The following is a 25,561-nucleotide window of genomic DNA, read 5'->3' as shown; positions in this document are numbered from 1 at the left end:
AACCCGGCTAACAAAACACTTTAAGGACTGACTATCTCTGAAAGAGCCACTGTAAACAGACTAAAAACAGTAATGGGTCTAGTCTTTGAATATATGATGACCCCTGTTTTTCAGTCCAAATTTTCAGAAACACACCACATAAATAAGGCAAAATGTACACACTGCCTCTGCCCAAGAGGTGGAGAGAGGCCACTATTTGAGAATTTATGGTAGTCATTAGCTCTATTGTTAATATAAACATATTGATTAATGCTACATTAATCATTTGTCCTCTTTAATGGAGCTCAGAGCTGTCAGCTTCTCCTTCCTGTGCATGGATCCATGAAGATGAGAGTTAAAGTCTGTAGAGTCGTGTATTTTAATACATAATCTTTGTTTCCTGTTTGAAATCTAATTTATGTGAATTGGTGAGAACAAGAGTCAACGTGAGCTGTACAGGACACATTCAGTTCAGTTCCTGTCATATAACACAACTTGAATTCTGTCATGCAAGAAAATCAGGAATTAATTATAGTTTTTAATTGTGTGCTACTTGTTACTGTATAATTTTCATCTTCAGTGCAGTTAAAAAAGTGATACACTATGAGAGGGCAGTAGGCTTACTTATCAGATGTCATAGTCCTCTGGGAGATAAGAATTTATTACCCATATTAATTTCCATAATTGGAAGCAACCACATCTAATGAATGTGCAATATGAGCATTGATACCAAGTGACTGCACATCATTACTGTCATGCAAAGACCTTGACTCTATTTTTTATTTCTTTTTGTCAGTAATTGACAGCTTACACTTCAGTGTTTAAAGTAAATGTCTCTAACTTTGACGTTAAGTAGTAAACATGTTTGCTGGCACTTCATGTCACTTGGATGGATGGATGAGGACAACTGGAGTGAAAGAAACACTGACTGAAAACTGCATTGATTTAACAGTCACTGTCTGAAGACCACTCAGCTTTTCTTTCAACAAGGTTGATATGATGTTAATACTGTTAATATGTAACAGCAGATCATTTCACTGCAGATAAAACTATAGTTGTAGTCTGTTTTTACAGCTCATTAATTTAATGAACACAAAAGCAAATTTCCTGTTCACTTTGTTTGCATTCTAGTGATCAGATATTGGGACCCTCAATAAAAAAAAAACAAAACTAATTGCTTAATTAGTATTTCTAATTATCACTTTTAGCTCTCAACAAGTCTGTATTTAATACATGTTTCTCTTCACCACAGGTTCTCCTTATGGCTCCTGTAATAGTTATTTACAGAAAATAGTAATAGTTAGTTACAGAAAAAAAGTCTGTGACTGACACCAGGCAGACACATTTCTTTCCCTTCTTGGACAACCAGTCCAATATATATTTGTGCAGATGCAAGTGGGTTAAACCCACTGATAAAATGCTCAGTAAAAACATTACAGTCATGTACACTCTTAACATTTCTTCTTCTTTATTTCCCTCTTTCAGTTTCCTTCTCCAGAGTGGGACACTGTGACCCCTGAGGCCAAGAATCTGATCAATCAGATGTTAACAATTAACCCTGCCAAAAGGATCACTGCCGACCAGGCCCTCAAGCATCCCTGGGTCTGCGTAAGTCACACTTCTCATTTTCTTTGGTTTTTACATCAAAAGAAACCTCTTCCAAACACTGGTATAAGTCTTCAAGCCAGCTTCAAACAAATGATGTCATGGTTTTTCATTATCTACTGTGCCTCACTGAGCTGCTGTATTTTGACTTGATTTAGAAATCTCTTGGCAGGACACCAGGAGCTGACACACACACTCCCAGAATCACATTGTAAAATATGTTAAGTGGTTCAAAAGGACGAATGGCCTGATTGTTTAAACATTACAGAGACCCACATTATATACAACAGTAAAGTTTGTACTTTGGGGTACAATGAAACACAGACAAAGCACAGTTGATTTGTTTCATAGCTGCTTACACTACATTTAAGAGCTTCAGACAAACGAGTTTAACCCATAAACTAGATAAGTGAGCAAGAAATATAGATTTGTATTGCTGCTTCCTGAAATACTCCTCACTTGTGATTCAATATCAGTGTTTTCTTTAAATTCTATCCTCCATTTGTCCCAGATAAGATTTATGATCCTATAGCTTTGCTGCCACCAGTTTTGATTGTTTCAACTGCTTCTGGCATAGCAGGCAGCTCTAAATCCTACCGTATCTATAAGTCTTGGTCACCTACTGAGAGGAAACCACTCAGAGGAGCAAATTATTGAACTATTATTGAATTATTATCAGTGAACTTATTTTAGGTGAGCTGTGAGGCAAAAGGCAGCTTCATTTACACCTAGCTAAGAGTGACTTCTGACGGTGAAAAGAACTTTAAAAAAAAAATAGATGATTACTTAAAGGTCAAGGTTTAGGCTTTAGAGTGTTGTGAAAGATACCACAAAACTTGATTTTGATTACTGCATCTGCGCACCCCTGAGTATACCAGTGGGAGGTGTCCCAATGGAGAACATATTAGACTCAAGGTCATTTAGAATTGAAAGCAGTGGCTTCCCATCTACTCTGTCATGATGTTACATTGAAGTTTGGTCTATCAGTCATGTTGTTCATTCTCCTGTACATACAGCAACGCTCCACTGTGGCCTCCATGATGCACCGTCAAGAGACTGTGGAATGTCTGCGCAAGTTCAACGCCAGGAGGAAACTTAAGGTGTGCAAGGACACACGCACACACACACACACACACACACACACACACACACACACACACACACACACACACACACACACACACACACACACACATCTCCACATAACACCAGTCCTTACACTATATTTGTCTCTTTCCAGGGAGCTATCCTCACAACGATGCTGGTGTCCAGAAACTTCTCAGGTGAGCGTTGACAGTGATTCAGTTCACATATCAAAATACAGTCATCTGATTTGGCTCCTAGACTTCTAATAGTGTCCATTGCTGTTGATCATACATACAGTATTCAAATGAAGCCATACAAAGACGCACCTGCATAAAACACATCTATTTTTGTCATTATATCAAAGAATAAAGTTTTGTTTTTTTTTACTTTCATATACGTCATATGCAATCACTTTTCCTGATCTGCTAGCTCATTAAGGCCAAATGATAAGCATCCCTGTTGTTCTGCTACTGTACTCACTGTCTTTTTTAATATCATTCACTTAACCGCAAAACTTTGTTCTTGGTCTTATTTGCTTGTCAGCTTTATCTGCAGTTTGATTTTGCACTAAAGGGATTTGGGTTGGATTTCCTCCTCATAAGCAGTCTGATCGCTGAAAACATAGTGACCACCCAATTTGTGGGCAGGAAGATGGTCTGACAAGCTAATGCGTTAATGGTGTTAATGGTGCCCAGTGTTTATATGCTTTCATATGCATTAAGTAAATCGGCTCCTGTAGATTATGGCCAACTACTTTGTACTGGTCAAGATTAATATAGACTGAAGAAAGCAGACAGGCTGGACCTCTGATTGTTTTATAAATATCTGTAGGCGTGTTTATCAAGTGAATGTTCACGATAATAAGATTTCAGAGCCCAGATATTTTGGTGCTGAGATTTCCAGTCCACTGCTTCACTTTATCCTAATAAAACAAGAGCAAGGTATCAGAGAAAAACTCATCTTTAAAGGTAAAATGTCATGAATGGTGAGGGATCAGTGGGTGGCACAGGATCTGTGTGCCTGCTCGAGCCAAACGCTTTTTAGGGTATGCTGTGTTTTGCCATTCCTATCTACAACTCTGTTTATTCGCTTAAAGAAACCTAGAAAGAAAAAGGCTGTCAGGCTTTAGTGAGGCTGATGTCCCACTCATGGCACCACATTGAATCCCTCTCTGTCCGATAGTGGGACGGCAGCATACCAGCCCTGCTGCTACCACCAGCACGGCCGCAATGGCACAGGAAGGTACGTCTGCTAGAGGGGGTGTTGGAGTCAGGCACTGCCAACTTCATACCCGGGCTATCGGCATGTGGCCCGGGCTGCTTGAACCCCTCTACCTGCTGCCTGTTGCCTGCACACTGATGACCCACCTCTCAATGGTCGTCATTGCACTGGAGCATCTAATTACTCACACACAAACATGTAAATCACAAACGAAGCTCAGCTCTTGGCCTTTTAGTATTGCTGTGTGTCCTGGTGCTCTGATGAGCAGAGCTCCTTTCCAGGACTGCCTATTTAATTTTCTGTGTCGAACGCAACAGCCATTTAACACACGCCCAGCATGACCCCCTGACCTCCTTCCAACTACCGCAGCTACTGTCAAGCCAGACTGTGTGCACACATTTCTGCATTAACACAAGTAGTGGAGACTGTTTTCCTCTGCAGCAGCATAACCCTTTAAAATGTGTATTTTAAAAATATAAGTAGACACACCAGTGTTTAACCTCCATAACACTGTAGCTTTGCCTCCTGTGAACTGGTTTGTATCCACAGTACTTGACTGATGCCCAGTCGATGTCTGCCTGTGCTCGCTGCAACCTCTATTCCGCATGGCTCTGGCACTACCAGCCAGCCAAGCATGTGTATGGGCATACAGTACAATATGCCAACCTGCATGGGAAGTTGGATAAACAGAATGCACAGTGTCCTTTATCTATTTTTCTTTGTCTCCTGTGTCCTGCTTGCTCCGTGTGTTTTTGTGTGTAACATAATGGCATCAGTATGCTTCAAGCAGAGTGCTTGTAGGATCAAGTAGCATCCGAAGCCGCCTGCTCTCAGATCAAAACTGCCAATTTAACAGTGACACGTGTGGTATGAAAATAAACTTTAAAATGACACCAAGGTTTGTTCCAGTGGTCTGGAATATGGTCGTATTTCTTGCCATATTTCCACACAGAACAAGGTGGGTGCCTGATGATGGATATAGGTGAAACCAGAGTTGGTCCATAAACAGGAGAGATGTATCTACAAAGTGATATAGCAGAGAGCTTAGTGTGACATATTTTGCAGACACTTTACACAGTGCTGCTCTACACATATTATTTTAAAATCACACAAGCTTAAATAAAATAGAACCAGCAATGGGATAAACACATAATTATGAATAAAGGAATTGGAAACATTGAAGAACTTACAAAATTCCCTCACAGAATGAAAACCTTGACAGATCCTCATTAATGAATGTGGATGCAGCAACCATAAATTGGCCTAAAGAGATTAGCCCATATAAGCCCCATAGCATATTTAAAATATATAATATAATCAGGTAATCCACACTTAAAACTAGCTTGAAGAAGTTTTATGTTTATTGCCTTTTAAAAACTGACAGTGACAGCTACACTCACTTCCTTTGGTCCAAAATGTTCTCCATTTATCGTTCATCACGTGTCCCTCTCTGACAGCAGGCCTTTACCATCTGAATGTGATGATTCAGAACAGAACAACACTTCTGCCTTCAGATGTGCTCGGTCGTACGGACTAGTTAGTTTGAAGCATACTGACCTGTTTACAGTTGAACATCAGTCACATGACAGGGCGAGCTGCAGTTTGATCGGCAAGTAGATCCAATGCTGATAATTTGTTAATGATGGGTTTCTCTTTATGCTCGGCACTAGTTACATTTCTTGAATTTACAGATATAATGTCGTGAACTCTATGGTTTCTGCTCGGTTTTACACCCATTGGGAATGCACTCTCCTTAGCACTTTTTCAGATAAACACTTTAAAGTGGATGCTGCATGCCAGACATGGTGATAAGCCACTATCATCGCATGAACCCACCACCTCTGTGAAAACGATTAAAGAATGCCTTTTAACATACAGTGAAAGCCTGACGGGTGTTTGTGCCTGTTATCTTCAGTTTTCAGTTCAGAGGTTAAGATGTAGATATTAAATACATTCTTGTTTTCTTGTGTTCATTCATTGCTCTCCTTCCTACTTTATAAACGGAAGGTAAGGGAGGACTCTAACACAATTATGAGTGTTCATACAGTAACAGTGAACATGTGTTTATTTTTAGTCTGCGTGTGAATGATACAGAACATTTGTGTTCAGTTTCCTGTTAACTGTGTATGTTGGTGTCATTTTGTGGTCAGAAGTTGAGATGCATGCACCCTGGTGCGACCAATGTAGCAGCTATGGTTTCACTTTAGATGAACAGATTATAGCAGGTGGTGACTGACCTGCAGGACCACTTCAAAGTTTGAATGTTTGCCTTTTCTTATTTCCTGTTTGCAACTGCACTAAATTGTTCCAGCAGCAGTTTTTCAGGTGTTAATAATCAATAAGTGATATTTCCTTGATGGCACTCATTGATAACAAGCAGGGGTCTCACCTGCTCCACAGTTTTGCTATATTACTGTAACCATCTTTTGCTTTAGTTTGTCCTGCTCTTACACTGATCTCAGCAGCTGTTCTGTTTGTTCCACTGGGTCCTTACCATCTTTTTGTTGTTTTTCTTTCAGCATGCAAAACCTTACTAAACAAAAAGTCAGACGGCGTGAAGGTAAGTTCTCCGACCTGTTACAACTGGACTGTTTCTGTCTCACTTATTCTTCTCCTGTTGTCTTCCTAACGATTCTTTAACATGTATTTTGATGTTATTAGCATGTGGAAAAACCTTATCTTTAAGTTTGATTAGCTTTGTCCCCTGGTTCTCCTTTTTCTAAGGCCTATTAAATGTGGTTTAGGGACAAGAATCTCAAAACTAAAGCAGACATTTGATCATGTTTATGAGTTAGCAGGTAAAGGTGGGGCACAGGTAACACAGAGTTGAGATTAAAGTAAAAATAATGGGCATAATAAAAAAGCAATAGTCTTTTAATTTTGATTTGATTTTTCTCATTTGATTCACAGCGATTTGAGCTACCATCATGTTTGGTGCTCATTTAACTTTGATCATCAGTCAGTGTCAGTGCATGCAGTGAAGCACCATGATCATAAAGGACCAAAATAAAATTCCCCATAAATAACAGAAACTTAAACAATAACTGACCCACTCCTCACAAACTGCAGAGCCAATGATATTAATCTTCCAGTTCACATTTATAAATTAACTTCTTTTGCAGCTGATTCTTTTTTTCTTCTGAAACTCTTAGCATCCTTTTCTCTCATCTCTGTTCTTACTTAGCTTGTGCTTATTTTTCTCTTTTTCTGGGATCAATCTGACAGCGTCACTTTTTTAATATTTCGATTAGTTCCTTGTTTCCCGATGACCCCTTATTTTTTCCTCCTCCTTCACATTGCTGTCTGTCAGAAAAGGAAGTCCAGCTCGAGTGTTTGTTTGATGGTGAGATCAGCTCTGTCATTTTCTTTCATTTTTCATTCTTTGTGTCTTGTTCTTTTTTAACCCCCCCCCCGTGCCGTTTCATTTGTTTGTTTTTTTTCTGTTTTCTTCTTTGCCAGAGATTTATCTGTAACAATTTTTGTATTGTCAGACTTGTGTCAGATTTTTCAATTTCATCAAACATCCCTGCATCCCTGTCTCCCATAGGCGCCACCAAAACCATTAAAGCTCCTGACAAATAACACACACAAACACACACTCCATCCATCAGGCATGATCAGGCATTTTGACCAACGTCCCTGACCACTACAGGAATTTTTGTCACTGTAAATATTAATGTACAATCATTTCCCCTTTTTCAATTATTACATCTTTATTCGATTTTTCATTTCAGTGACCGCTTTTCAATCGCTTCCAGCAAATAAGATATGTGTTGGTCAATTGCACCACTATTGACCCAGAGACAGTTCAGACCAAATAGACTGAGAATATCCCACAGCATATCAGAAAATTTATATATAAAATAATAAGATAAACACTCACTCAAAGTTTAAAATGATTTAGTATTTCTGTAGGAAGTTGGTTTGATCAGTCACCTTTATTTCAGTCTTTTCAAAGCTATGAAGGCTAATTTCCACCTGGAAAAATAGAACATAGATAAAAATAAAAAATACTCATGGCAAGACAAGATTAGAGGTTGTGCATATAAAGTAATAAAATAAAAATTTAAAAAAAATTAAAAATTTTGGTAGTAGGGAAATGTAGCCTGAATATTTCCATTTATTGAAAGTTCAATATGTTTCTCATTGATTGAAATAGTTACTAAGCTCCTTTAATGTCTCTGGAAATCAGTGAAAGATGGAGAACTCTAGTTTGTCTTGTTGGTCTAAGTGCTGCACATTAGTTTTTCTGTTAGAAGATGTTCCTAGTAAGCCACAGAGACCGACAGAAGACTTTTTATAGTCACACTGGTGTATTCGCTCATCTCAAGAGTTTTTATAAAACAAGTGAAAAACCTCCCAGCACTTAGCTCTTAACCTTTTATTGACGAAATCCACTTGTCCACACCTCTTAACGTCCTTGTGGGAATACTGATTTGCATTCAAGACGTCCTCGCTTCACCTTCCCCTCCAGTTAGCCTGAGGGCGAAGCGGAAGTCAAGTTCAAACTTTTTCTTGTTCACATTACACATTCCATCTGGAATCTGTCGCTAAAGTATGAACTACACGTGTTATGCAGCACAGCCACTGTTTTGGCTTGCAGGTTGCAACAACACAGGACCAAAATAAGGGCGAGAGAGCAACAACAGATGAAAAGCATTCTCCATAAACTTAGTAATACACTTACATAAAGTTGGGACACGCACAATGAAAACAACAAAAATTAAAAGTCATCCAAATCAAAGCAGCAGTGATCAACATATTCTGACTTTTAGTCTCTACTACGTTTCCTATAATGCAACCAATACAGTGTTTTTATTTGAAAGACATGTTTTTCAAATGGAAGATATTATTTCCCTTCAAGGGAAGTTACAACATATAGTTAAAACCTCCATGCATGCACCCAGCGCTCTCCATGACTGGAGAAAAAAACTTTCCTCATGGCCTTTCACTGCATGCACAGACCTGGACTGGTAACATTACTATGAAGTTATTTCCTCAACTATTTCAACACATTCTGTGAGTGTTTCTTCCAGAAATGGGCCACCAATTGCTGGTACGTCTTTTAGATACAAACTCCTCTATCTCAGAAGATCCCAGTTGATGTACCTGCTTGTTTTTAAAATGCATGTGCTGACTAACTGTTTAGTGTTGTGACTTTTTTTGTTTTTCTGCAAAAGACATTAAATGCAGGCATACACCAAAGAACCATCTAAAAGAAACAAACTATCCATTGCCCATGCCAATTAAACAAGTCAAGAAGTCAGAGTAGGAAAATAAATCTGTTCCTCCAAGATCACGTTATAAAGAGTTTACTTTCTCAAGGCACAAGGCGCTAATTGATATAGATATTCAAATAAATTGGTTTAGCATTGTACTCGTGCACAGACACCCGCTCTGGACTGTGCAGCTTTAAAGCCTGTTTACTTACAACATGTGGAATATTTATATTGGCAATGGAATGGCACTATTCTTGTTTTTCATGTAAGATTCCCATAGGGTGGTTTATGGCTTAGCCCCTTTGGGAGCAGTGGGAGTTATTCTGTGTTGTGTTTCTTTGCCCCAGTCGCAGGGAAACAACAGTAAAAACAGTGTAGTAAGCAGCAGCACCACCAAAGACAGCAGCATGTCATCTTCAGCACCAATGGTACCTCATTTCTTTTTGTTTCTTTCACATTGCTTTTTACAGTATCATTTCATTGTTTCCACCTTTTAAATGTTTAGTTCTATCTCCTTCTCATCTATTTGTCACCTCCCATGTTAAGTAAAATCTTTTCTGTGCTCTGGCCTCTCTCTCGTCCTTCGTCTTCTGCCTCTCTGCTGCTGTTTTGAACTCACATCGTCATGTTGGTTTTGGATTGGATGACTTTAAAGCTGAATGGTTGTTGTGCATTTGAGTCTCTCTCCTGGCTTGTGTTTTACCCAGACCTCCTGTGGACACGCTCATATATAGTATTTACACAGTGTACATCTCTGACAGGTAGACAAATGACTTTCATTTTGCAGTACAACATCAGACACTTCAATCAAGTTCTGCTCAGTCTCATCCTGGTGCCTCTGAGTGTGTTCAACCATGACACCTGAGCTTTGTTGATGCTTTGCCTTTGAAATTGGACAGTGTTATTGCCATTTCCTGGAAAGCAGAACTCAAAACTGAAAGGAAGAACTTTTACTACAAAAAGACAGCATTTTACAAATTGCTCTCCAGTATGTGAATGGTAAATTATGAGGACTTCTGGGTAAAACAGGACCTGGAGTGGATGGGTATCAGAGAGAGAATTGTATGAGGATGCAGCCCCTGTGTTCATATATCTAAAGATACTGATCCATATATACATCATGCACTAGAGCATGATGCATATATGATTTGCCCAGGGTTGTTAAATGTCTCTTCCCAGCACTTAGTGAATCTGTGCAGTCCACTGTCATGCTAGACTGTTTCTTTAGCCTGAACTCAATGGGGATCATCACACCTGTGGGTCCACAGACCTGTGACAGAAATATATGCACTACTAGTCTACTGGTGTGCCTGAATACTACCTGGGGTTTTTAAATGAAAGGTTCGCTCTAAAGGCTCATAGAAAAATCTATGAAATGATTGGACTGCTGCCAATTCAGTCTGACACAACCACCATGGAAATAAATAGATCATACTGGAAAATTTGTAACCCAGTCACAGTATTTTTAAAGAACTATTTAGCATGTTGGGAATTAGAGTAGAGAGTAAGATGAGATCAACACGTCTCTTATGTCTGTTGTTAAGCATTAGCCAGGAGGCAGTGACCCTAGCTTAGTGTAAAGACCAGAAGCACTGGGAAATAGTCGAACAAATAACACTGATCCAGCAAAGAACAACCTGTAACACCACAATCTGTCAGTTTTACACTTTGGTATTTTGTACAAATTAAACTAGACATAACATGTTAATCAGTGAGTTTAGAGGTTCTAGTAGAGGGATTTTGTGAGCTTTAGTTAAAGCCAGGCAATCTCCCCTCCTCAGACATTTGTGCTAAGCTGGTCGTAGCTTCAAGCCTATTGTACAGAAAGAAAGCGTGTGTGGTGCCCGTTCCTTTTTGTGACGATACCAGGTCTGAATTTTTATATACCAGCTGATGATAGGGAACTGGCTAGATGTCAAACTGGCAAAATTGCAGAAACACTGAGGTCAACCATTGAGCTAAGGATTGGATTTCCTCAGAAGACAAGATCCTGTCAACTCCCACTGTTTGTATTTAAAGGTTTAAATACCCAAAACAGGCTTCAAACTATGGAGTTCCTTACAATCTCATATGTAATTGAAGGGGCTGCATGTCATAAGGTTGTAGTTTGTAAATGTTGATCGTCATCAGGAGCTTCAGTGTGTGAATGAATGGGTATACCGCTGTGCTATGATCTGTGCAGTACTTTGAGCTCTGGTTGCTTTATGCTGAAAATGTTAGTGGCAGGTCACGATTGAGGATGAGGAGAACTTACACCAGCACACGGTCGCCATGCTGAATGCCAAGTGTGATGTGAAAAACTCACATGGTTGTAACTCAGCAGTTTTTTGTGGCATCAGACAACTAGTGATGGACGTTGTCAGTAATACTGAATAACTGTGATTTACATTCTAAATGTAGTAATCTGACATTGAGTTGTGAATGAAGTACAATAATGTTTTAGTTCCTGTCAGTGAGAGGCTTCATCTGATATGTGTTAGTGTTTGTATGCGATGTGATATATTGGTTTCTCTACTAAGGTGACAAAAACCTAAACACTGGGATTGTGGACCTCTCAAAATATAAACAAAGGTAAATACTGCAGCTTGGGTTTAGAGTTACATTTTTTAATGCTGATACATTTAGCTGCTTCGGGCCTTTATCAGTCCTGTGAATAATTCCTTATGCTCTACAAATAAACACAAAGATTTCACTCTTGTGTTGCTCTTAAGGCTTGTTTGTCTAAATGTGTCAGCATCACAGAAAAATGGTAAACTAAGTCCATTAATGCATCAGGGTTTGTTTTTCAGATACTTCTAGAATTATTTAGTAGTAGTTAGTGTATATATATATATATATATATCAAAGCTTCTCAGTTGTAACTTCTACTTGGATATTGAAGTGAACTACATTTACGTGTCATGCTGGAAATTACAATAACTTGGCACAGAGTAGGACTAACACTCTCACTTACATAAACAGTCATTCACACAATCCTCCTCCTCAGTCATTGCCCTGGCTGGTGAATGAGTGTTTAGCTGTTCTACGTGTTCATGGCCAGTCTCGTGTGTTTTGGAGAGTCTAAGCTGATACTGTAGGTCACAGTGCTGGTGAATGGGGAACGGAGAGATACTGTGTGTGCGTCGCCATTAATGCTCCACAGCTTCTGGACTGTAGCGTCTCTGCTTTGTTTTGGTGTGCACACACACACACACTGTCTGTTTTGTACGTCTGTCATCATGGAATACATTCGTGTTCCCTGAGACCATCCCTGCTGTCCGCCATCCTTCCCCTTCCCGCATGGTAAAGTGTCTCCTACCTCCCCCCAGGAAGCCCAGACAACTGTTGTACACAACCCAGCTGATGGCACAAAGGTAAGCCGCTCCTTCTCCCACCAGCAGCCACTACTAACACTCTCAGGTAGTTCATGGAGGATTTTCTCTAAATATACTTTATACATCAGAAAGCTATAGCATCTGGATCTGTTTCACTGTGCATCTATTGTGTCTGGTTTCTGTCAGCATGTTGCATTTTTTCCCTTGATTACTAGATGGGATTTCACAGTAGACTTGAATCCTGTGACCTCCCCAAATCTGGAAGCAGATCAGAACAGCTCCTGTTTGGGTGTTTGTCTCAAGGTCCCTTTGAGCTTAAGACAAATATTTTTCATCGAAATGTAATATTTTCTATGCACGTTTTCTGGCTATGGTATAAAGCTCTGAGACAGCCTGAAATGAATGTTATTAAACAGTGTAAAAGTATTTAATTATTTTGATGAGATTCTTCAGGATCAATGTGATCTGAAAGAGAAAATCCTACATGAATTGTCTTTAACGGATACAGACGGCTGTATCTTCTAATCAGCTGTCGTTCTGCGTGTCACGTTAGTGCAGATATTGAAATGCTGATGCAGTTATATGATTCTTTTTACATTCACACTTTATTCTTTCAGAATTTGGCACATGCTGGCCTCCATCTTTGAGGAGCAGTTGCACACTAACATACACTTACACTCTCCTTACTGTTCAAACTAGCAACACAATTTCAAATTGCTCGCACACTTTATTGCTTTGATGTGAGTGGCTCTCTGCGCTTCCCCTCACTGCTGTCTTGGCTGGTTTGTGCTCCTGGGAGGGAGTCGTCCACCCGTCCATCTGTCTGTCAGGTTGTGTGTGTCCATATGGGCAAAGTGAAACGTTAAAAACTTAAACGTTAAAAATGATTGGTTTGTTATTTCTCTTGTCTCCCTCAATCCGTCTTTGTCACTTCTTACCCGCTCCTTTGTCCATCTCTGTGTTTTTTGCCTCACCCCTTTCTGTTTGACAGGGCTCCACAGAGAGCTGTAATAACACGGAAGAGGAGGAGATGAAAGGTAGGAAAGGTACTTGTCCAACTTTCACCTACTCTGCATGCTTCCTTTTGTTCACGTTTGTTTTTCGTTGTCCAAGCTTTGTCACTCAGGATCAGGGAAATATCACGGTGTATCTCATACTGTAGCTGAAGCAGCAGGTTTAGTTGTTGGATGGCAACTGCCTGTGAGGACTTGAACAGTTGGATGTAAACACTGCATGGATGGGAAAAGATAAAGTGCTGCAGTCCTAAAGAACAGGTTATTTATTGATTGTTAGAAAAGCCTCTTAACCAAAGGTCAGGCCAAACTAGTTTCTACTTGTTCTGATTTGAAGGCATCACCTTTGGCTCCCAGAGATTATGATCTGTGGGAGAAATGAAAACAGAATATGATTGGTAGTACACAGCTGTGTTCAGAAGAAAGAGGAGCTTCTCTTAAAGTATTTATATCCAGATCTGTAAAGGCTCAAATGCAGGTTGTCTTGAATTTGACACATCTAACATTCACTACTGCTTACAGTGTGTCGGTACCTGTGCATGAGTGTGTGCATACCAACATCACACACCACTTCAGCCTCTAATTAGTCGTCTTCAGGTTGGGGATGACCCTTTGTTTTCACAGGGTTGAAGTAGGACAGAGCTGGCTGCAGCTTTCTACAAGGCTTAATCCTTTTACTCAGGCAGCTTTCTATTGGTTTACAGCAGCATCCATCTCACAGTGGATTGTCACTGACTGAGAAGTCGTTCCTGTTTTCCTCCTCCTGTGAGGTTGAATGCACTTAGTTTAAGATGCTCGGTGAAGGCATCTGCTAAATGAATGTGATGTTTATCTTGTCTTCTCTATAAGACAAACTCAGATGCTGCCAGGATGCATCAGCTCCTCTGTACAAAATCACAGTGAAGTTCCTCTTTTAACTTGAACTCACAGAGGCCACATAGAAGAGCTGAAGCACAGGTTGAATTTACAGATGAAAGTGACCAGAATCTCATAGATTATGCAGCTGCATCCTGAAAACTCTGCAGTCTGTTGCACCAGCTGGTCATAAGAGTGTAAATTAACACAAAGCTGCTACATGGTAAGTTGGCAGTTTCCTCACTGTCGACCAGTTCTAGACTCAGGACTTATGGAACAATGCAACAAAGTCAACCCGTAATCAAAACATTATCCCACAATATGATTTTTCATCTAGTTTATCTGTCCACTGCTTTTAATCCAGGCTGTCTGTGCAGATTTAGAGCAACCGGCTTTATACTCTTGCATAAAGCCTCTTAAACGCTGCTCACACTGGAGCACAAATGACCTGTGAGGTTTGGCTGCGTGACGTGGTTTGACTTTCTGGTTTGGATTATAGCGTTGAAAGATTTACATTAGTCAGCTAATTGAGTGGTTTAATGAACAATTTATTCATTTGTTGTGTTTAATGGTCCGAGCCTGTGAAATATGATCATTTACTGGTAGAACAAAACAGACAAATTGAAGATGTATGGCATTACAATAAACAATCCATTGAGTGATTATTGATAGATTACCCAATGGGTTCCTACTGGAATTGTAGAAAGGCTTTCTCAGGCTTTCTGTCAGCATGTTTGTATTTCTCCTCTGACGTGGGCAGTGTCTGCATGTGAGTCTACTACTACAGACAGTGCAGTGTTGAGCCAGTGCAGCACTACTGATGAACAGACCCCAACCCCGTCTCCTCTCTGCCCACCACCCACCTGTAAGTCAGTTTGCCTGATGTAACTCTCAACTCTGAGGTTTGTGTCCTGACCTTTCCTCTTATAGCAGACAACAATCCTCCAACAATGAGTCTTCCTTACAGTCAGAACAGTTTGGTGTTAAAAATCTGACCTCTTCACTTCCACTCTTCCTAACAAATTAATGCATAGTTCCCCTCTGCCCTCCTATGCTGCCATCTACTGGCACCCATGCATGACTGCAGCTCCCCTTCTGTACTCTCTGATAGTCATCCATAATCAAGTGTGTGGAATCTAATTTCCTATAATCACTGCTTGACATACTTTGTGCAGTAAACATGGCCTCACAGCTTTGCTAATTCTAACATTTTTACTGCGATGATGGTACCTGCCTGCAGTTGGTCCCTTGCAGGAGGCTGTTAGCGGCCCCAGTGTTCCTCAGACCAGCCCAGATCAGAGCCAGCCTCAACCAGAGTCTGCTGTGTCGCCCCCCACAGGCAGCAGCAGCAGCAGCAGCAGCAGCAGCAACCTGCAGCAGCGTAAGTGACAGGCAGGTAGTGCAGTGCTTGTCCACAGGCTCATGAAGCAGTGTTCATACTGTCTGTGGTAAACGTCTGTGATACTTGGTGACAGAAGGTTTAAGGGTTTTGGGAAGTAAACTTTGTGGTTTTTATGGCTTTATAAATACAACACTACCTGCTGGTATGCAGGGTTTACTGGCTAAGCAGCTGCATGGTCATGAACAGGTGAGGATGATTTATAGCACACCCTGGTATGGACATGCAGTTTTATCCTACTTTCATTTTCTGGACTTTTATGACTTGCTCCCTGATTGTTGGTGTATCTGAGTATTCGCATTCATCCCCCTTAATAATTTGCTGGTTTAAAATGTAAAACTTGAAGTGGATTGTTTTGGTGTGGGTTTGTGTGTGATAGGTTTTGTAGGTCTGTCAAATGAGGCAACTTTGCTTTTTTATTAGGTTCTCAGGCACATTTGAGGATTCACTGGAACTTGAAGCGTCTGAGTTTAACATGAAGACAAAAGAGTGTTGTGTGTTTTGTAGAGGCTGATTTCAGATGTCACTCATTATTGTCAGAGGCACCAGGCGACAGCCTATTCATGCCACTCTACCAAAACCTTTTGCCATCCTATGTAAAAATTTCTAGTTTAGCCACTTGTAGGCCATGAACTCATTTCAAATGTCTGAGGTCTCTGAGTACAGTGAGTCCAGGGAAAGCATGAGGAGTGGTACTTCCACAATGAACCTCCAAATTTTGGATTTTTGACTATATTTAACCTCCTCTTTCTGTTTCCAGCTCGTAAGCAGGAGATAATAAAAATAACAGAGCAGCTGATTGAAGCCATCAACCATGGAGATTTTGAGGCTTACACGTAAGTTTCCTGTGCTCATTCTTTATATTTTTGGGCTCATTAAATAAACTAAACTAAATAATATTCCTGTGAAATATACACTATATGTTTATTTGGGGTTCCACACAACTTGATCTCAAAGTTTTAACAATCACACCATCAGTTCTGTAGCATTCATTCCTTCTATTCATCACTGCAGAATCAACTCTAAGATCAGATACAAGATGACACTAAAGCAAAAGGTTTATTTATGTTTGTGTTTTCCAGGAGAATCTGTGACCCTGGACTGACTTCATTTGAGCCAGAAGCTCTGGGAAACCTGGTGGAGGGCATGGACTTTCACAAGTTCTACTTTGAGAATCGTAAGTTTGCCAGTTTTATGGATTTTGTATTTATTTTAATTTTTTTCAGCAGTGTTCCTCAGTTTATTGCTTGATTGTTCTGGTTGAATCTTTAGTTGAGTTTACAATTACTGATGTGTAATTTCCAAAGTTAAAGAAAATAATATTGAACATTATATAAAACATGTTACTGCAGACAGAATGAAGCTTTTGCCCTGTGACTTTGTTTGTATGTTCATTTCAATTTTTAATTACAAAGAATTAAAAACAGTTAAAAACTGTAGATGGGACTAGTGGTCAGCAACACCACACACACATTTCATATTGCCATTTTTATTATTGCAGAACCTGACAGGTTATTTCTTATTTATATTGACTTGTCCAACCATCAGTCAATCTGGGACAGTGTTTGCTTAAGAAACGACCTAACAGCAAAAGTGTTGCACATTAATCAACTTGTCACTGCAGTTTTGCTCTGGACTCTTTAGAAATCTTTAGAAATGGAGCACATGGGTGGTGATGTTAGTCTCTCTCTCTTTACATTTATTCTGTGGTTAAGCACATGAATTTAATGTTCAAGTACCAGGACATCTATAATCTGTTTATATGCAGTGCAGAGTGAAGGGATGACTATATCAATTCTGTAAAATATATAGAAAGCTATAATATGCTGAGGTCCATCCACACACAGCTGAACTGCTCTCTGCCCCCACAGTGCTGAGTAAAAACAGTAAACCCGTACACACCACCATCCTCAACCCCCACGTCCACCTGATCGGTGAGGACGCTGCCTGCATCGCCTACATCCGCCTGACGCAGTACATCGACAGCCAGGGCCTGCCACGCTCCTGCCAGTCGGAGGAGACGCGTGTGTGGCATCGCCGGGATGCCAAATGGCTCAACGTGCACTTCCACTGCTCAGGAGCACCAGCTACACCCCTGCAGTGAACAGCCCAGGCCCAGGTAGGCTTGGAGGGATCACGTTATATAGAGTCCTCTAAGGGCTTTGTGTAAAAGTGTTTAATTATTTTCATGGGATTCTTCCAACACTGTGTCATAGACGATGAATGAGAAGACAAACATGAGTTTTCTTGACTTTATTAGTTTCACAGGGAAATGGAAGGATTGAGCTTAGTTTAAAATAAACATTTACTGTTTATTTTTTAAACTGTTCCCCCTCACCCTCTCTCCCCCTCTCCTCCATCTACTTCTCCTTCATTTCCCTCCTTGTCCCCCACTGCTTTTTCTGTCCCGTCTACCCTTCCCTGGCTTCCTGTCTTTTCTACAACCATTTTCTTTTCTCATCCCCCTTTCTCTCCCCCTACTAATCACCCCCCCCACCTCTTTACCTCCCTTTCATTCGTCTCCCATCTCCTTCACCTGTCTTTTCATCTCCCTCTCCCTTCTACTGCTGTTCCCTTTCCTGTCTCTTCTACTCCCCCCCTTCTCCCCCAACTCTTTCCCCACCTCCCCCTCTTCTGTCTCCCATCCCCCCAGACACCTGTGTCCTTCGCCACCCTTTCTCACCTCCTTCTCCATCTCCCTCCCTACTGCTCTCAGTCTTCCCTACTACCTGTCTCTGTTTTCTTCTCTCCACTAATCTCCTCCATGTCCCTTCCACTTCTATTCTCCTCATGTCCCCTACTCCGTCTCCTTGGCTCCTCTTTTGCCCATTGCTCTTCACAATCTCTCTCCTGTCTCCCTCTCTCCTCATCTCCCCTGATACCTGTGTCTCCTTGTCCACCCTTCAACTTCTAGTCTCTTCCTTGTTTCCGTCCTCTCTTTCTCCATCTCTGTCTTCATCCACTTTAATACTTCTGTCTCCTTCCTCTCCTGGTTCCTATCTTCCCTACCACCATCTTCTCTCCTAGTCTTCTCCCCCTGACTCCTCCTCTCTCTCTCTCTCCCTATACCACTCCTCCCCCACCACCCCCTCTTGTCTCCCATCCCCCCAGACACCCATGTGTCCTTCTCCACCCTTTCTCACCTTGTCTCCCTCCTCCTTCCCCACTGCCATTTTTCTCCATCTCTCCTCCCTACTGCTCTCATTGTCTACCCTACTACCTGTCTCCCTTTCCTTCTCTCTCCTCCTCCCCCCTTTCTCATCTCCTTAACCTCTCCCCTTCTCTGGCTTCCTATCTTCCCTACTCCCTCTCTTTCTCTTCATACCACTCTTTCCCTTTCTCCTCTTCACCTGTCTCTTCATTTCCCCTGCAACCTCTGTCTCCCTCTCTCCACCTCCTTGTCACCCCTGTCTTCTTGTCCACCCCCCCTTTCTCCCCCACTGCTCTCTCCCTTCGTCTCTGCTCCATTATCTTCCCTCCTCGTCTTCTCCCCTCTCCCCCCCACCATGCTCTCTTCCCCTAGCACTCTACCCACCTCCTTCACTCCCCACCACTCTCTCATTGTCTACCCTACTCCTTCAGTCTCCTGCCTACCTCTCGATTCTAACCCACATCTCTCCCTCTCTTTTCTCCTCCACTCTTTCCGTACCACTTTGCCCTATCTCTCCCAACTGCTGTTTCCCTCCCTCTGTCTCTCCTCCTCTGGCTTTCCATCTTCCCTACTACCTCTCTGCCTTTGTCTCCATTCCTCCTGTCATCTTCCCTTCTAGTCCCCCCATCTCTTTCTTCCCCTAGCACTCTCTTCCCACTTCCTTCTCTCCCCTGCTACACACACCCCCTTCCCCTCCCTCCTGCCCTCATTGTCTACCCTACTCCCTCTTTGTCTCCCTCACTCCCTTTCTTTCCCCGTCTCCTCTTCATCTGTCTCCTTCTCTGTCCCTTAACGCTGTTACTCATCTCTCTTCACTCACCTCTTTATCTCCCCTGCTACCTCTGTCTCCCTCTGTCGTCTTGTCCACCCTTCAACTTCTGTTTACCTCCCTCCCTCTCCTCCATCAATGTGTCTCCACCCCCCCGTCTTCTCCCTCTTTTATCCTTTCCTCTCTCACTTCCACTTATATTCTCCCTTATCTCCTTTATCTTCTTCTCTGCCCCCTACCACTCTGTTCCCCATCACTCTTTCCCTCCGTCTCCCCTCTAACTTATTCCTTCTCTTACCACTAGTATCACTCTTTACTCTTTACCCATCGTCTCCTCTCCTGCCTACCTCTCCAATCTCACCCACATCTCCCCTACTACCTTATTCTCACCTGTCTCTCTCCTTTTCCACCACTGCTCCTTCCCTCCCGTGGCTTCCTCTCTTCCCTGCTATCTCTGTCTTTTCCTCTATCTCTCTCCCATCTCTTTCTCTCTTAGTCGTCTTCTCTCTTCATCTCTCCCCATTACCTGTCGTGTTTCTCCAGGACAAAGACAGTTGACACTAATCGTTAGATTCTTCCTTCTGCAGGTTTGCCTGAACTCTTAAAGCTGATTGGAGCATTTATTCTCCATGGTCGGATTGGTGCCGAGATCCTGGCTGGGAGGAGCTGCTTGGAAAGATGTAAAAACACAAAAGTGGGGAAAATTACATTACACTCAAAAAATTATTTTAAAAAAAAAAAAAAAAAAAAAAAAAACATGATCCAGAAAAGATTTTTAAAAAAAAAATTCAAAAGCTTGACTGAATGACCGACCAACACCAATCCAGTCCAAACCTAGCTAGATGACGTGGGGCGAGGCTGACGTCGGCCCCTTCTTGCAGATGGTGCATGCTTCTGGTGGCGATACGGGGGTGATGCTGACCTGGTCCTTTTCTCCTATGGCCTTTATTTCCTTGTCTTTGTTTTGTCTGCTGTGTGGAAAAGTATTAAGATGTTAAATATAAATATATCTTTAAAAACAACAGAAAAACAATACACTTCACACAGTGAATGGGAACAGGCGACAAGTTTAACATATGGAAAATGTGATTTATGTATTGAGAGCACAGCATATTAGAAGTATTTGTTTTACAGTTAGGTTTGTGTGGGGGGGGGGGGGGGGGGGGGGGTTAGTTTATGGGAACTACCCATAAACTCATATCTACCTAATATCAAAATTTAATACCCATTTTAAGTGTCAGGTGTTAGCACCTGGACACTGATTTGAGGGGGTTTAGGTGTCACGATGCGTTACTGAAGGGACCTTTATTTTTATTTTGTCGTTTTGTATTATTAAGCTGTTTGTTTTTATCTCTTCAATGCTGTATTTTGTGTGAAGCAAAGAGAATTTTTAATCAAAATGGGGATTTTATTTAATAGAATTGTGTATAATTAGATATTTATATAGGAAAAGAGGGGAAACAGGATTTACTTTCAGGGTGTAAGGCGGGGAACTGAGAGTGTGGGCATATTTTTGTTTGCTTTTAAATTCTGCTTTTGGTCCTGAGGTGTAAATACAAACACAGTCACTAAAGGCCCTTGTGCTTCAGCCTGTAGGGTTGGGCCTCTTTTGAGCTTTAGACACAACATCCAGGCCAGCTCATCCTGAAGTTGCAGAAGGCCTCCACCTGTCCACCCTGCAGTGTTTGGTGTTGAACCTTTGCCCAAAGTCTAAAGCTCTTCACATCTCTGAACTACCTAATCTGAAAGCACGGACACTCTCTCTACGCCGATATTTTAGTTTTCCTTTATCTGTTTGTGTACCTTCAACGTGAAGCATGAATTATTTCAACTATCTAATGGCCTGTACTGTTTCTGCACAGACACTTAAGACTTGATGCTGTTGTGTTCCCTCTTCTGAGGGAGTGAAACTTTCTGCAACTTCAGGTTATGCTCGCCAAAACCCTTCCCTTCCACCTCTGGCCCTCAACTTCCACCTGCCTCTTTACCCTCATCATCTGTTCCCCTGTGACCATTACTGTCTTTTTAGCACCACACGTTGTGATGATGATGTCGTCACCCTTATGCCTGTCTCTTGTTCGGATTGTGTTCTTAAAATCTGTATATTGTCCGTCTTGGCTTGCTGTACTTCTGTGTGAAGTCCTGGCACTATAAAAAGCATGTTAAAAAGGGAATGCAGCCAAGGGATTGGACAAAAAAAAGGCATGATGGGAAGAGGGCTATGCTGGTTAGAGGGCTGTGGGACTTTTGCTAATGGCAGTCAATGGATTTTGTCTCTTTTGTGACAGTTTCTGTTGTAAATGCTGTAGTTGTTAGTGTTTTGATGTTGAGATTTTTTAGCCACAAATATAAAATAATTATGGGTTAACTTAAATAAAATGAGGACTGCCACAGCTTCTTTTTTTCTAAACCGTGCCCACTGATCAATACGCACACACACCTAAAATGCTGAAATCAAATCTTGGAACAAAAACACTTTACCTACTCTTGTCAAATTATATTGGATTTCACAACATCACAAGCACATTAGGTCAAAGACTCTCCCTTTAAAGTGGATAAAGCATATCTCTGTCAGCGCTGCTTTCTCAGTCTCGTACAAACTGTGTGTGTGACTTTGTACCAGTGAAGGGGTGAGGCTTGCAGTCCGTCCCGTCTCTGTGCTTTGCTGCTCCATAGTAATGCGTGCACTACTTCGGCTGTTGCTGGTGGTCACCTAAAAGCAGAAACCACAGTTATGCTTCAATCAGCACATATCATTGTCAATGTACATCAAGCAGATTTTGAAAAACGTGAATCATGTGAGCCCCGTCCTGTTTCAGCCTGTGCTTCTTCCTGAGTGCTGTGACATCTGACATGTCATTAAAACTGTGTCTCCCCACCTTCTGCACCATGACGACGATGCTTTGTAAAAGCTGTACTAAACCTATGTGATGTTTTATGGCTCAAAGTAGTTATGTTTGTGCTGTGGGCACTGGCCCAGTTGTTTGTTGATGCCACCGGTCTGACAAGATGCTTTTCTTTCATCGTGTGTGTGTATTTCCACACGTGGGAGTGTTTAATCAAAGACTAAGATGTTGTAAAATGTAACAGCTATAAGGAGGGAACAGCTGCATTGTCGGTTTGCCAAAGTATTTGGACGTGGAAAGAAATATTTTTTTTTTGACTAACATGAAGCTAAGATAGAGCTTGCATCAGGATAAGCACACTGTGAATGACCACTTTAGTTACGGCTGCATCCCATTCAGTTTTGCCAGTTCCAAGTTCTGGGGCCATCAATAACATTAGTAGTAGTGAATCAGAGGAAAAGGCAGCTGGTGCCATGAGCCCAGTCACATTTTACCTTTTTATAGTTTCTCTGATTTGGATAAGCTGCTCCTACCCTGTGGAGGTTTTTTGAACAATAATTGTGCTGTGGAATGAAGTTCTCATGATGTGTCACATTTCTGAGCTACAGATGACAATAACACAAGAAGTATAGCAGTGAGGAAACTAGCAGCAGGTAAGTATGGATGTTAACACTGCAGGTTTCAGATTTAAGAAGAATTAGCTTTGCAGATGTTTGAAGGAGGAGATACATTAAGACCTCTAGGATACACACAGTAAGTCTTGTAGAGTAACGTTAAACTTGTTACAAGAAAACTCCACAGGGCACATGATCATCTCATGTCTCTGTCTTCATCTTGTGACACCTCAGAAGGGGACACTTTACTGCCTCCGTCTTTCTTCAACAAATTAGTGCGATTTAGTTTGTTCAAATAAACTATAATAAACTACAGGATTTATTTGGACTACTTTATTGGAAGGAATTTAGAAAGTAGTTCCCATTAAAATAGTAACATGTTTCTGAACATAGATGTTGCAGTCCAATGTTTTTGTATTGTTTTTTTTGGGGGGGGTACAACTTGCACATAAAATCAAAATTATCTGCCTGGCTAGACAGACAGAAATAAGAAAATGTCTCATACTAATAGTTTGGATGAGTTGGCCCTTTAGCCCTTTACAGTTCAACATCAGATGTATTTTTGCAGAGTGCAAGTCTGTGTGCTGAATTCCAATCAAGTGTCTCTTTGTGAAGAGTAACAACAGAAAGGCCCTGGTTTGACTTTTATATACAAATGATCACCTGATTGTGACATTAAAACATCCACCTATATTTAAATAGTTTCCTAAATGGTGCTTGCATGAATGAGTTTTATGTCATACTTAGGTTGGTTGTTTGCTTCTAAAACTGATTCTGGCCTGTCTTTGGAGGTGCCACATGTTGAACTCAGTTTCAACAAGATCCATTGTAATTGCATTGTAACTTAACAGGGTATCGACTTTTGATTCTCGACCTTGTATATAGGATACGTGACCAAATATAAAAAGAATAACCTTCAGGCTGATGACATCAACTGCCTACAAAACAAAGATCATTCATCGGTTACATGGCTTGTCATCTGTTGTTTTGGTTCATAGAGTTTTTTTTAAATGCAAATGTGTGTAAATCTATTTAAAAAAAAAAAAAAACCTCCTTAGTTCAAATACTTTGGCAAATCTGTCAGATTAAAACTAGTTAACTGAACTGAGGGGACAAAATGCTTAAAGTGTAATTTAAAACCACAATCTTTAAACAGCAACACTATATATGCAGTTTTACAAATGGAAGAAATATGCATGTCAACTTTATGGTAATTTTTCACTGTTTACTTAAAGAAATGGAAATCTATGTTACTTGCATCCTTATGGGTTATGAAATGGTTCTGTCTGAGATATCGAAATCAAGTGATGTTATCTCACATTAAAATGCATAAAAGATTAGCAAAGCCTTAGCTTGTATGTACCCCTTTGTATGTAAATTTATTGCAGTGTAATATTATACTAAAGGGGCTACATGTCTATACTCTTGAGTTTCAATTGGATGCTGGATTTTTGCATGATCATACAGTTAATAAAAGTCATACATTAAAAACTATCAAGTGTCTTTGGATGGTTGTTCTTCATAGCCCTGTTATTGGAAAATGAAAAATGATTTAATAAAAATAGCATTTCAGTATCTGTCTTTCTCATTACTTCTTAAAAACATACATTTGTTTTTTTTTTTGCACCTACTTTATGAGCACAAAAAACTGATTCTCTGCTGTATTTGTGGGTCTATATGAGCTGTTGAAGGTTTTGTTTACAGATTTAAAAAGAATTTAGGTTAAATGCAGTCAACTTCATTTTGTTGATTTTGCATACATTTTCTACATATTTGTTCTTTTTAAATACAGAAGAAAAATAATTTGCTCTTTTTAAATATATGTTACTTTGACAGGAAAGCTCTTCTCCAATCACACACTAATATCTGCCATCACTTTTATCTAAATACCGTTATCTGTCCTAACTGTAGCACCGACAGTCACCGCTGGAGGGAGCCAAAGACCAAACTAACCTGCACAAATGACATTTTTGAAAAGCAGCAGAAGCAAAGCAGAGGCCCTATGAAAATATTGTCAGCACAATAATCAGGCCCATATAAACACAGTCTATTCCTCCTGAGCTTAAATCGCTTCCTAATGCAATGTCAGTGATGGAAGCAAATGCTATAGTACCTGTCTGTCCAAATATGTTCAGGTCAAATCTAATTTATTCCTGTCAGATTAATACAGCGGTGTAAAAATACAGTTCCTGTCTCTGAAACGCAGCAGAGTAAAAACCCGAAGTGTTTGAAATGCTTTAAAGACTAAATGTCTGACCATGAGAGAAGGAAGGGACAGCAAGAGAAAAACAAGACATGCGCTCAGCTCCGGTGGAGCAGTGGAGACATGAGTGTGGTCATACCTCTGCTCAGCGACTCCTCCGTCCTGACGGACCACGGGGCAGGAGCAGGACACGCGTCATTTGTCGCTGTTGTGCGTTTCGTCCAGGAACATTTTGGTGACAGAAATCTGGTGGAACGACAGGACTCGTCGTCATCTGCGCTTGTTTT

At 40.9% G+C, this 25,561-nt stretch overlaps 1 protein-coding gene across 14 annotated transcripts in view; it reads left to right on the top strand.

Annotated features, from left to right (window-relative positions):
- The window catches only part of LOC113132105 (calcium/calmodulin-dependent protein kinase type II subunit gamma-like), a 56,569-nt gene extending 32,004 nt beyond the window's left edge, over window positions 1–24,565 (top strand). For 2 of the 14 annotated variants that reach the window (XM_026309939.1, XM_026309936.1), the window contains 13 exons: window positions 1,465–1,587; window positions 2,601–2,684; window positions 2,825–2,867; window positions 6,411–6,451; window positions 9,458–9,538; window positions 12,419–12,463; window positions 13,416–13,470; window positions 15,053–15,157; window positions 15,533–15,673; window positions 16,452–16,527; window positions 16,774–16,868; window positions 17,563–17,810; window positions 20,199–24,565. In XM_026309939.1, the coding sequence (XP_026165724.1) occupies window positions 1,465–1,587; window positions 2,601–2,684; window positions 2,825–2,867; window positions 6,411–6,451; window positions 9,458–9,538; window positions 12,419–12,463; window positions 13,416–13,470; window positions 15,053–15,157; window positions 15,533–15,673; window positions 16,452–16,527; window positions 16,774–16,868; window positions 17,563–17,795 (1,122 nt within the window). In that variant the 3' untranslated portion in view covers window positions 17,796–17,810; window positions 20,199–24,565. Of the gene's footprint in view, window positions 1–1,464; window positions 1,588–2,600; window positions 2,685–2,824; window positions 2,868–3,852; window positions 3,913–6,410; window positions 6,452–9,457; window positions 9,539–12,418; window positions 12,464–13,415; window positions 13,471–15,052; window positions 15,158–15,532; window positions 15,674–16,451; window positions 16,528–16,773; window positions 16,869–17,562; window positions 17,811–20,198 lie in introns of all 14 variants that reach the window. The other 12 variants (XM_033325565.1, XM_026309938.1, XM_026309947.1 and 9 more) reach the window with 9 other exon arrangements.
- Window positions 24,566–25,561: the final 996 nt, after the last annotated feature.

This window comes from Mastacembelus armatus, chromosome 15 (assembly GCF_900324485.2).
Source record: "Mastacembelus armatus chromosome 15, fMasArm1.2, whole genome shotgun sequence".
Taxonomy (NCBI): domain Eukaryota; kingdom Metazoa; phylum Chordata; class Actinopteri; order Synbranchiformes; family Mastacembelidae; genus Mastacembelus; species Mastacembelus armatus.
The sequence above is the reverse complement of the archived record's forward strand: the minus strand, read 5'-3'. Positions and strand labels throughout refer to the sequence as shown.